The sequence below is a fragment of the Rhinolophus sinicus genome, linkage group LG10, assembly GCF_036562045.2.
Source record: "Rhinolophus sinicus isolate RSC01 linkage group LG10, ASM3656204v1, whole genome shotgun sequence".
Classification (NCBI taxonomy): domain Eukaryota; kingdom Metazoa; phylum Chordata; class Mammalia; order Chiroptera; family Rhinolophidae; genus Rhinolophus; species Rhinolophus sinicus.
In genome coordinates this window covers 16,811,078-16,822,480 of record NC_133759.1, presented here as the reverse complement: position 1 = coordinate 16,822,480, position 11,403 = coordinate 16,811,078, and the positions used below count along the sequence as shown (strand labels likewise).

General features: G+C 39.3%; 1 protein-coding gene across 2 annotated transcripts in view; it reads left to right on the top strand.

Moving 5' to 3' along the window:
- Positions 1 to 606: 606 nt before the first annotated feature.
- PDCD6IP (programmed cell death 6 interacting protein) overlaps positions 607 to 11,403 on the top strand; it is a 51,293-nt gene continuing 40,496 nt past the window's right edge. The window contains exons 1-3 of one of the 2 annotated variants that reach the window (XM_019727687.2): positions 607 to 961; positions 8,571 to 8,625; positions 10,137 to 10,206. In XM_019727687.2, coding sequence (XP_019583246.1) covers positions 753 to 961; positions 8,571 to 8,625; positions 10,137 to 10,206 — 334 coding nt within the window. In that variant the 5' untranslated portion in view covers positions 607 to 752. The remainder of the gene's footprint in view (positions 962 to 8,570; positions 8,626 to 10,136; positions 10,207 to 11,403) is intronic. The other variant, XM_019727688.2, reaches the window with a different exon arrangement.

Here is an 11,403-nt window from a genome sequence, read left to right as displayed (position 1 = left end):
GTAATGTGACTCCAGCCTCCAGTGAGACTAGTGCCATCAGCGGGAATATAGTGGTATGACTCCCCTATGTATGGCTCCGTGGGTGTTGTGTTCCTTTTTGGCCTCACCCTATCCTGCGTTCTTATGTGGGAAGCAGGACCAGAGACCCTGCCTGACACCCCGCATGACAAAACCTGTTTTTGTACCATACTTTTTTCGTATCTGCGTTTTTATCTTAAGTGTAAACTGCACAGTGCTGGGACCTTGCCTTGTAGGCTTATTATGCACTCAGTGGTTGTACACAGCAGTCCGCTGAATGAACTACCATAGGTCACAATAACCCTGAGGCTATAAGGTCTTGCGTAGGTCCCTGCAAACTCTCGCGGGTGGTATATATTATAACAGGGGTACCGCTCGGAGATGTTCGAGTGGAGGAATGGTTACTTTTAAGTGAACGTGTCTGTTCACCCATCGCGGCAGTAAGGAGGAAGGGGAGAATGCCACCTGCGAAGAAAGCCAGGACCTCATCGCGCAGCCAAGGCCCAGCAGGGCCCAGGTGAGCTGAGCTCCCAGCCCGACTCCCTCACGTGACAGCGGGCGGTGCGCCGAGGGCGCCTGCGCGGAAGCTCCCGGAAGTGGCCGGACCGAATCGCAGGCCGAGCGCACGTCCGTCAGCCGGTGGGTCCGCCAGTCTGCTCGCCGGTGTCCCGCGCTCCCCTGCCTCGTCGCTGTCCTGCAGTTTATTTGGCCGGAAGGCGATCGAGGTGCTCGCCATGGCGACGTTCATCTCGGTACAACTGAAGAAGACCTCGGAGGTGGACCTGGCCAAGCCGCTGGTGAAATTCATCCAGCAGACGTACCCGAGCGGCGGGGAGGAGCAGGCCCAGTACTGCCGCGCGGCGGAGGAGCTCAACAAGCTGCGCCGCGCCGCGCTCGGCCGCCCGCTGGACAAGCATGAGGGCGCGCTGGAGACGCTCCTGAGGTGGGCCTGGGCCGGGCGCGGGAGGTTGTGTGCAGCCTGCCGCCCCACTTCCTTCCTTCGCTCGTCCTATTTCCCTCTCACACCCACGGCCCGGTCCGGCCGCCCCGCCCTGCGTTGGTGGGGCCGTAGGTGTGGCCGCATTCCTTCCTGGTGAGCGGAGCTGCACCGCTGGCCACCGCTGACTGCCTGCTTGTCTGGCCGGCTCGCCCCCGCCCTAGATCCACTGGCGCTCGGTAGATCCGGATACCTGGGGGGAACGGTCTGCCACAAACTCTCTCTCTTGCCACTTGTACCCAGGACTAGTGTTCATTTTTGTTTTCATTGGGGGGGTGTCTCTGAGACTCCCCTCTTCCCCCCGGTTTTGCATCACCGTCTTAAGACTTTCTTGGCCAGATTTAGATGTCAAAATAGTAGTTGCTTAAGGGAAGTGGGAGAATTGAGACACTGGAATAAATAAATGTCTATTTTTGTCCGCTTGAAATGAGCCCTCTTCCTAAGTTCATTATAATCAGGTGACAGACTGAGAAGTCCAAAGTTTAGGAGCTACAATTTTTTGAAATCAAATTTGAGTGACATAATAGAACCTTCTCAAGACAAGTTGCTTACAGTCAGTTTGTTCACAAACAGGTATGCACATAATGGAGCAAATTTCGTTATTTTAGTAAAAGCTTATTGAGCTCATGCTGTATTTAATAAGAGTTCTTGCCTGGTTCTTTCCAGTTAGGATAGCAGAACATTTTTATAGCACTTTATAGTTAAAAAATTTCTTTGGACTGCCTTGTTAAATGATCTCATTTCCTGTGTGTAACGTTCTTGTTTCACAGGAGAAATACAGCTGTATTAGGATGTAAGGGAAGCTCAAGTTAAACTAACTTATTTGTTCCAGTGACTGAAAAGTCCAGGACTTTTGCTTCCTTAGCTTTAGGCGTCGCTGGAGGTACCTCTTGATTCCATGTTGATTCCCTCTTAGGTTTGTTCCTGTATTGGGAGACATGGCCTCTGGCAGCTCCACTGTAATTGCAGCGGTCCGTAATACTCAGAATCATACATAAGAGTGCTTTTCTCCTTAGCTCTGGTGGAAGTCCATGGGAGGCCTTTGATTGGGTTGGCTTGTGCCCATGTATGATGGTGGAAAATGTACTTAATTCCCTTGTCTGAATCACTCAACTGGTTTAACTTGTTCATCCTCCGAGATCAAAGCAATATGGACTCGGGAAGAGATGGTTCCCCCAAAGGAGCATATCGAATAGATTGCTCAGAGGGATTATGACCTCTTGATCTCAGTTTTAAAGATAAGACTGTTGGGTTCTACAGATCATTATATGACACTTAGTATAAGCATTTTTTAAAAGTTTAGTTAGGGATACTTACACATTCTTTAGAATTAATACACTTTAAAAAAAATCTCCAAAGCTGTTTTTATGTAGACATAAATAGCATTCAGTGAGGATTTTCCATTAGTAGTGTTAAAAAAGCACGAGTGTATTGAGTAGTAGTATGACAATCTTGTTGAATAGATTAGGTTTGTTTTGGTCCCAACCCTTAAAGAGCTTGGAGTCTTCATAGACAATTGGTGCATGGATTTGAGACCAACAGTCGAGAGAATAGTGGATTGTAGTTTTGATGGGGTTTTCCTGTGAACTTTAAAACGTCATTTATTTGTTGATTCCTTTTTTCTTTTCCCAGGCATAACTGTGAGAACTGTTCCTAGGTACTAGGGCTGTTACAGAGATAGTCTCTTTGAAGCTACCATGTTTCTTTGGTCATTGCCATATTATCTTCTCCTAGCGTTAACAACTACTTTTTTTTCACTTCTTGCTCTTCTAGTGGGGTTAGGGTAAGCTCATAGACTACTGTCTATTAAATTTTATAGTGGAGGTGTGTACAAAAGTTCTTTAGGTACATATGCTGTAAAAATCATTTGTGAGATGTTCATTTCAATCAAGCAGAATATCTTTTAATAATTATTTTTGGATAATTGTGTAAACTGAACATTAATTAACACATTTTTAACTTAATTGTATTTTAACTTTTAAATACAATTTTCATAAAGGAGGGGTAAGCTAATTTCTAAAGAATAGAAGCTAGCTTGGTAAATACATAGCTCTGCAAACAGGTCCAGTAATGGACTTGCCTTTTTATTTTTACTAACATGTAGATGCTCTGTTAAAATTTCCAGAAATATACATTTATGTGTATGATACTGAGAATGAACATCATGCTTTATGAAGTGGCTTTGACTATAAGTTAATTAGAAGAGCCTTAGCAAATGGTGAGCTTTACTCTAGGGTGATCAGAGGGGAACCTGCTGGTTTTTTTGGGGGAAACTCCAGATAGCATCGTCTGTGTCTTTTGTGGCGATTAGTTTCTTTAGAGAGAAAGCTTCCAGTCTACTTCCATGAAAAAGCCTAGTTATCAACTTTCTGAAATTTGATCGGGGGAGTGGAGGTTGGGGATCTCAACAATTACGTGTGCAATCTTTTATATCTATTTTTAGAGTGGCGCCTGTATTAGGTTTTTATTCAGCTGCATGTGATAGATCTCAAATTATCAGTGAGTTAAACTATGATTTTATTCCTGTAAAAAGTTGGTAGGTAGGTAGTTCTGGTAGTCTAGGGCTGGTATAGTGGTTCTGTGAAGTTTATTGGGCTCGGGCTCCCTCCAGCTATCTGCTCTGCAAAACCTGGACTCTTTGTCCTTAGGGTCCAGATAGCAGTCAGGCTCAAGTCTCAGACAGTGGGGTAGAGGAAGAGAAAGGAGGCATAGGGCTCGGCCTTCCGGATGTTTCCTGGAAACTGCCCCGCAATACTCTGTACATACATTACTGACATTACGAATGTCCACATCTCATAGAAGGGTAGGATAGGAAAAGGAATTTTTATTAAAGGCAGCCACATACCCAGCTGAAATCTGGGGTGCTGTTAGGAAGGAAGGAGACAGAACGTGCAGGCAAGTAGCCTCAGTCCCCATCCGCCCCACTTAGCTGTGCTCATCACCACCTGAGCTGCGCTTCACATCCCTAACATTTCTTGGGAGTAAACCTACCCTCCGGGTAGAGGATCTGGTAGCCTGAAGGTTTCTTTCAAAGATTTTTCCACCACACCTTCTCTTCCCACCCTCACACTGAATTCCTGCCTTCAGTGAGTGGTACCTCGTGCTTCTTAATTCAGACCCTTTCTGGCTTTTCTGGCATGATTTGGCTCATGCTTTGTTAGCTCACTTCCCTCTAGGCAGTTAGAATTTTGGCTTTCTATGCTTCATTCACTTTTCACCCCTTAGAAAATGTCACTGAAACCTCTTGTATGCTGTTGTGCCCTTTCCCATTCTTTTGGTCCTTGTGAATTTTTATCTTTTTAATTTCTTTTTTTAGTGGAATTTTTTGAGGAAGCAGAAAAGGGTGTTTGTACAGCACTTTGTTTTAAGTGGAAGAGGAGGGTATCTGCATTTTTCAACTCTCCACAGTGGTTGTATCAATTTACATTCCCATCAGCAGGAATTTGTGAGTTTGTTTTTTTTGTTTGTTTGTTTTTATCTCCATGTCCTTCCTAATACTCGCTGATTAATAATTCAGATTATTGCTTTTTGCTCAACTGATGGATGAGAGATGATACATTATTTTAGGTTACAGTGCTCTGATTTCTCTGAGGTCCAGCATCTTCCATTTACTCTTCAGTTTCTTTTTCTGTGAATTGCCTGTTCTTTTTCTTTGCCCATTTTATAGGTTGTTTGTGTTTTCCTCACTGATTTTTAGGAGTTATTTACCTTTTCTGGCTGTTTATCCTTTTCCATTATATATATTGCAAGTCTCATTTTCAAATCTGTTACTTGTCTCTTAATTGTGTTTGTGATATCTTTTTGTCACACAGAAGTCCTTGCAAAATGTTTTATTTTCCTCATAATCTGTAGTTACAATTTTTTTTCTTATTCCTAATGTTGCTCATATATTATGTATGACTTTCCCTCCTTGATCAGATTTGCTAAAGCTTTGCACGTTTTTCTTTTTCCAAACTAAATCTGTTTTGTTTTGTTTTCTGCTATTGTCATTCACTTCTTTTCTTTTTTTTCTTCCTTTTTGTATTGAATGATTAACTTTTCATGTTTTTTGTTTTTCTAATACATTTATTTTAGGACTGTCTTTTCTGAGTCTGCTTTTGGCTGCATCCAACTGATTTTTGATATGTTGTATTCTCATTGATATTTATTCTTTAATAGTTGGTAATTTTAGTTTTGTTTTCTTTAACTCAAGAGTCATTTATATAGACTTGGTAAAATTTTTAAATAGATCAGTCTGTCACCCTTTTGTGGGTTAAAATTTAGTTTGTTGCATTGGGGAAATATCTGTTTTGTTTGTAAAATAAAATTGATGGAACTAGTCGCACAATTTCTGAAAATTTTTCCAAGTGCTGGTGTTTTATAGACCAGGAAAGAAATACTGTTCTATTTGACTTCAGAATTATTGCTTACATTCTGATTGTTGGTTTTGAGGTGAAGATACTGAGATAATCTTAGCACTAATAATATTGCTGCAATTTGTAAATCAAATAGGGTAGAAGATGTAAAGATACCATACCTTATCCCTCTCATTTCTTTAATTTTCTTCATAGCACTTATCACTATCTGCTATACTATATTTGTACTTATTTATGTTGTTTGTCTATCCCTCTAGCAGTAAGCTTCTGAAAGGTACACATTATAAAATGCTTCCGTACTGCTGAATTCCTATGTCTTAGAACTGTGGTGCATAGTAAGCTCTTAGTATACTATGTGTGACAATTTAGTTCGCAAACTCATCCTAGAAAAAGTGCTACATACCTCATCGCTGAATATCACTATGGTCACCTTCGAAGTACTCCCCTTGGGAAGCTATGCACTGATGCCAGCCCCTAGTCTACCCTCCAAAGCAAATTTGGAACTCTTTCTGGAATGGCCATCAGAGCTGTCGTGGTATTACCCTAGATGTCCTGAATGTCATTCAAATGTCTTCTTTTCAATATTTCCTTTATCTTCGGGTAAAGAAAGAAGTCATTGGGGGCCAGATCAGGTGAGTAGGGAGGGTGTTCCAATACAGTTATTTGTTTACCGGCTAAAAACTCCCTCACAGACAGTGCCGTGTGAGCTGGTGCATTGTCCTGATGCGAGAGCCATGAATTGTTGGCAGAAAGTTCAGATTGTCTAACTTTTTCTCACAGCCTTTTCAGCACTTCCAAATAGTAAACTTGGTTAACTGTACAGTTGGTACAAATTCATAATGAAGAATCCCTCCGATATCAAAAAAAGGTTAGCAACATCGTTGCAACAAGTTCGCAAACTTAATTGTCAGCCTTCTTTTATTTGTTGAACGAATGAATGAGAAAAGGCTTCTCTGATGATATGTCAGCCTAGACAAGAGAGGTAGAAAATTGTGGTGGGAAGTTTCTAGGTACAGAGAAAAACGTGTGTGAAGGCCTGGGGCCAGGAGAGAGCATGGACTTCAGCGACTAGGATGAATAGTGAGTGCTCTGAGGTGAGGCTTGGAGAGTTGAATGATGGCCAGGTAATGCTAGACCTTGTCAGCATTTTTAGATGTAGTTTTAAGAATAGTGGGAATCCATTAAAGGGTTTGAGTGCTTAATACTTCAGAGTTTGTTTCCTAAGTACAGGAATACGCTCCTATATAACAACAGTACAACTTTCAAAATCAGGAAGTGAACATTGGTTGAATATTACCATTTAATCCATAGATTTCATTAAACATTTGTCAGTTCTCCCAATAATGTTGTTTACAGGTCCACAATTGAATCCAGAATCCTGTGTTGCCTTTAGTTGTTGTCTCTTTAGTTTTCTTCAATCTGGGAACAGTTCTTGTTTTTCCTTATCTTTCACGACCTTGACATTTTTATAGAGTACAGGCTAGTTACTTTGTAGAATGTCCCTTGTTAAGGATTTGTCTCATATTTCCTTGTGATTAATGCATTTTGGGGCAGTAGTACCACCAGAGTGATGCTATGTTCTTTTTAATGTTATCAGGAAGAACAGAATGTCAATTTGTCCTGTTACTGGTAATGGTAACTTTTATTGCTTAGTTAAGACGGTGTCTGCCAGGTTTCTTAACCTTATAGTTAATAAGTGTGTTGTAATAGTATCTTGTGGGGAGATACTTTCAGACTATAATATCCTGTTTTCATCTGACTTTCGTGTTTTAGCATCCATTGATGAATCTTACCTGAATCGGATACTATACTCTGAAAGGTACCAAATGGTGATTTTTCTTACTTGCTTATTTTTTCTAGATTTATTAGTTGGCATTGTACAGTGTGGTAGAGCTTTTCCTAGCGACCTGTTTATTTTACTTCAGAATGGTGGTCTTATTTTCCTCCGTGGATTATGATTTGTTATTTATTTTATTTAAATTGTTCTAGACTTCGCTAGTGGGAGCCCACTGAAGCTAGGGGACTGTGTCCTTTTGATGTGTCCTCATTATTTTTTGAGTGCTTCCTTAGCTTTTGGGCATAGCAAGATGTCTTAGGCTTGACTCTTCAGTTTGCTCAGTCTCCGTGGTGAGTCAGCTATCTATCTAAGGAGTACTGGCTCCTTTTAACGCAGAGCATTATTTATCTGGGCACTAGATATGCTTAGTACTACCTAGGTGTTACTGCTTCTAGACCCTCTCAGCATATACATTTAGGGAACACACACACACACACACACACACACACACACTTACTTTTCCACTGTATTACAAAGTGGGTTTACACTGATACTTCCATTTCCAGTCCAAAGCCACAAAGTTTATTCTAGCCTTCTCCCTTCTCTTATTAGTAACTCCTTTCTCTTATAGAAACCTGGCTCCCATTATGTTTGATGTAGTTCCTTAATTGCTCAGCTCTTCCCGTTTGTAACGAAACGCATGGCCATGCCAGCCAAAAATTTAGTTTCAGACATGTTGCCTCTCCCTCCAAAGACTTGGCCTCAGAAATAACCATTGGGAAGATAGCCCTGATGAAGGGATGGCGGGGCAGGGAGATAAGGGAAGGAGGACATTGGAGAGGCCAGCTAGAAAGCTTGGCCTTGGATACACCCTTACCCCCCTTGCTACTTCAGTGGTCATCTTGATGAGGGGAAGATGGCTTCATGTTTGATGATCCTTCTGGCTGTTCTGTGGAGAGCAGATTGCAAAGAATGAGGGAGGAGAAAACAAGATAGGCTGGTGGGGGAACTTTTGAGTTAGTCTCCTTTAAAGGGAGGGTAGTGGCTTTGGTGAACTGTGTGGCAGTGGTGGAAATGGACAGAAGTGGAACTATTAATTTGCCCTGTGGATGTAAACAGTTATACTAATAAAAAATAGTATTTTAAGAAATAGTTTGATTTCCTGCAATAATAGTTGATGAGTATTTTTCTTTGGTGGTGAGTATGAGTTTTTGTTCACAGTTTTTTCATTGCATGCGTTTTAGCTCCTGGGTTACACGTTAAAAGATTATGTTCATTAACTTAAAAATGGCTGATTGAATTTTATTTGTGGGCCACTTGAAGTAAGCATGAATAATTTTAGTATACTCTTTAACCGGTTGTATTTGCATAAATGCGTATAATATTGAGCTCTGGTAATTTTTAATTTTGCTCTCTTTTTTAGATACTATGATCAGGTCTGTGCCATTGAACCTAAGTTTCCATTTTCTGAAAATCAGGTAAGTCATTTATTTAATTTGTTTCAAAATTATATGATAATGGCAAGTCACTCATTTTCTCCCACCCATGGTATTGTTTTATTAAAATAAATGGTGTCTCTTCACTATCTTTAGGTTTTTATGAGACTTTTATACAAATTGGAAGCTTTTAGGCTCATCTGATATGAATCTATGTCTTTTTGAAGAATGTCTCCTGGAACTCTATTCATGTCATTCCTCAGTCACTTCTGGGCTCACGTAGAGCATTGGACTGCTTTTCTTTCTTTTCTTTCTTTCTTTTTTTTTTACTGCATTTCATATCAATAAGACCTATTGACGGATTAATCTACAGTGTCCTTTGGCTCTTACAGAATTAAGGAAATTATCTAATTCAGAAAGAATTAGTCTCAGTTTATGTACTTAAACAATTGTACAAGTACCTAAATGTAAACAACTTGTATACAATGTTGTGCTGTTGTGATTAGATGTTACAGTATAAGAATGTCAACTTTACTTTTTCTAAAAGGCTGGATAGTGAAGATGCTGATGGATTACAGTTTTATTTGGGAACCTTGAAAGTCTTTAATTTCTACAACATTTCTAAATTTTAAAATGAAAAATACATTAAATATTCTAGTAATAAAGTATTTATAGGTGTGATATGTTGCGATTTGCTTTAAAATACTGCAGGAAAAAAAGTATGTGTGTGTTTGGGGTGATAGGGGTGGATGGGCAGGGAAAGTGGGGGGTGGGGTAGATGAATCAAAAAGGGCAAAAGGGTAGAACTGGTGATGGGAATATGGGGGTTCATTATGTTATTCTTTCTAGTTTTGTGTGTATTGAAAATTAATCTAGAGTTAGAAAATTAGATTGTCATACATAATTTAAAAGAGGCTAAGTTCTTTTAAACCTTCATGTGTGGAATATTTTAGAAGCCTGAGATGTGGTTTTTTGTTTTACTAAGTAAACCCTTTATTCATGTACAACAGATATATAGAAAAGTGAACATACCGTATATATAGCTTGAATCTTCACAAAGCAAATATACATGTATAACCATTGCCGAAATCAAGAAATAAAATGTTACTTTACCCCACCCACCAAAGATAAGCATTGTCTTTTGTCATCATGGAATAGTTTTTAACTTTATCTTCTGGGAAACCTGTAATACTTACTTTATTGCCTGTGCTTCTCTCTTGGCTTATTTGACAAGCATTTATTAAGTTCCTATTCTGTTCAACCCATTGTGTGTTAATAAAGATGAATAAGATCGTGTTTTCTGGAGAAGACAATATGTACAATTACTGAAGCAGAGTGACCATTTGAAATAACTTAGTGCCAGTATTTTATTTGAAAAAAAAAAAAAAATTACGAAACAGGAAAATGAATTGATTGGCTAGAGAAGATAATATTTTAGACAGGTTGAAGCTTTTGTCTTTTTCCTCATTATGGGTTTTTCTTTGAAAGAGACTTAATATTTAATGAGCTACAAGAAGGTAACATAGTTTTCCATTTTCTCTTTTTCTATTAAGATCTGCTTGACATTTACTTGGAAGGATGCTTTTGATAAAGGTTCACTTTTTGGAGGATCTGTAAAGTTGGGTATGTAATTTTTTAATTAAAAATGGTAGGAAACTTGGTCTAAACACTTTGTCTTAGGTTTTAAAAATTGCTTTCCAAATGACTCTTTTTAAGTAATAAGAAGTTTTACATTTCCTTTTTCTTTTTAATTTCAACTTTTAATGCAATTTCCAAATATTTGTAGAGAGCCTATGCCTTGCCAGGCACTGTCCTAGTTATAAAAGTGAATAAGACAGTTATACTCAGGCTGGTTGGGAAGACAGTTGATCAGTCTGTGAACAGACTTGGGGGAGCATGGATGAGGAAATTAATTCTTCCTGTTGAAAATAAGCAATGTTGGAGTGAGACCTTGAAGGATGAATTTGTTCTTTCCAGGTAGAAAATAACATTACAGGTAGAACATTATAACGAAAGGTCGTAAGAGTGAAAGCTTTTTAACTTGGCAAGTTAACCTCTCTGTGTCTTCATTTTCTCTTGTGTGTGAAGTGGGGACTAGTACTGTGAAGTACTGTTTATCTTACTGGGTTCTTGTGTGGATCAAATGAATGAATACATGTAAAGTCCTTAGAACAGTGCTCAGTAGGTAGTAGCTGCAATGAAAAATTATAATACTGTGTTAATATAACCATATATAATATATTATTACAGTACGTATGCATTATAGGATATATACTGTATACTATTACATAACAATATTATGCAGGATAAATTATATACATGTTACTATTAATTATTGTTAGGGCTTGAAACCATAGGTTGAGTTGGGGATTACGGAGGGTGAAGACATTGGAAAATAGACTGTGAAGAGTTGTAAAGAATATGCTCCTGAGTTTTGTACTCATATAGCTTACATGTTCATAGCTAACATTTATTGAGTACTTATTCCACCCATGCACTGTGGAAGGGGCTTTACACAGACTGTCTTACTTCCCCAATAGCCCATTGAGCAAACTGGTTTAGAATGATTAAGTTTCTAAGGTCATATGGTAAGGATTTCATGAAGCTGGATATGAATCAAGAAAGCTTAATTCCAGAAACTGTGAAGAAACAGACCAGTTAGAAATGGTGAGAGATGGATGAAATTAGACAAGGAGTATATACATATGTGGGTCAGAGGAGAAGGGATGGGATTGAGAGACATTTCAGAGGTGAAACTGACTGGGTCTGCTGTCAGTCAGAGGGAAGAGTAAGAGTTAAGGGTCTACTTCAAGATTTATA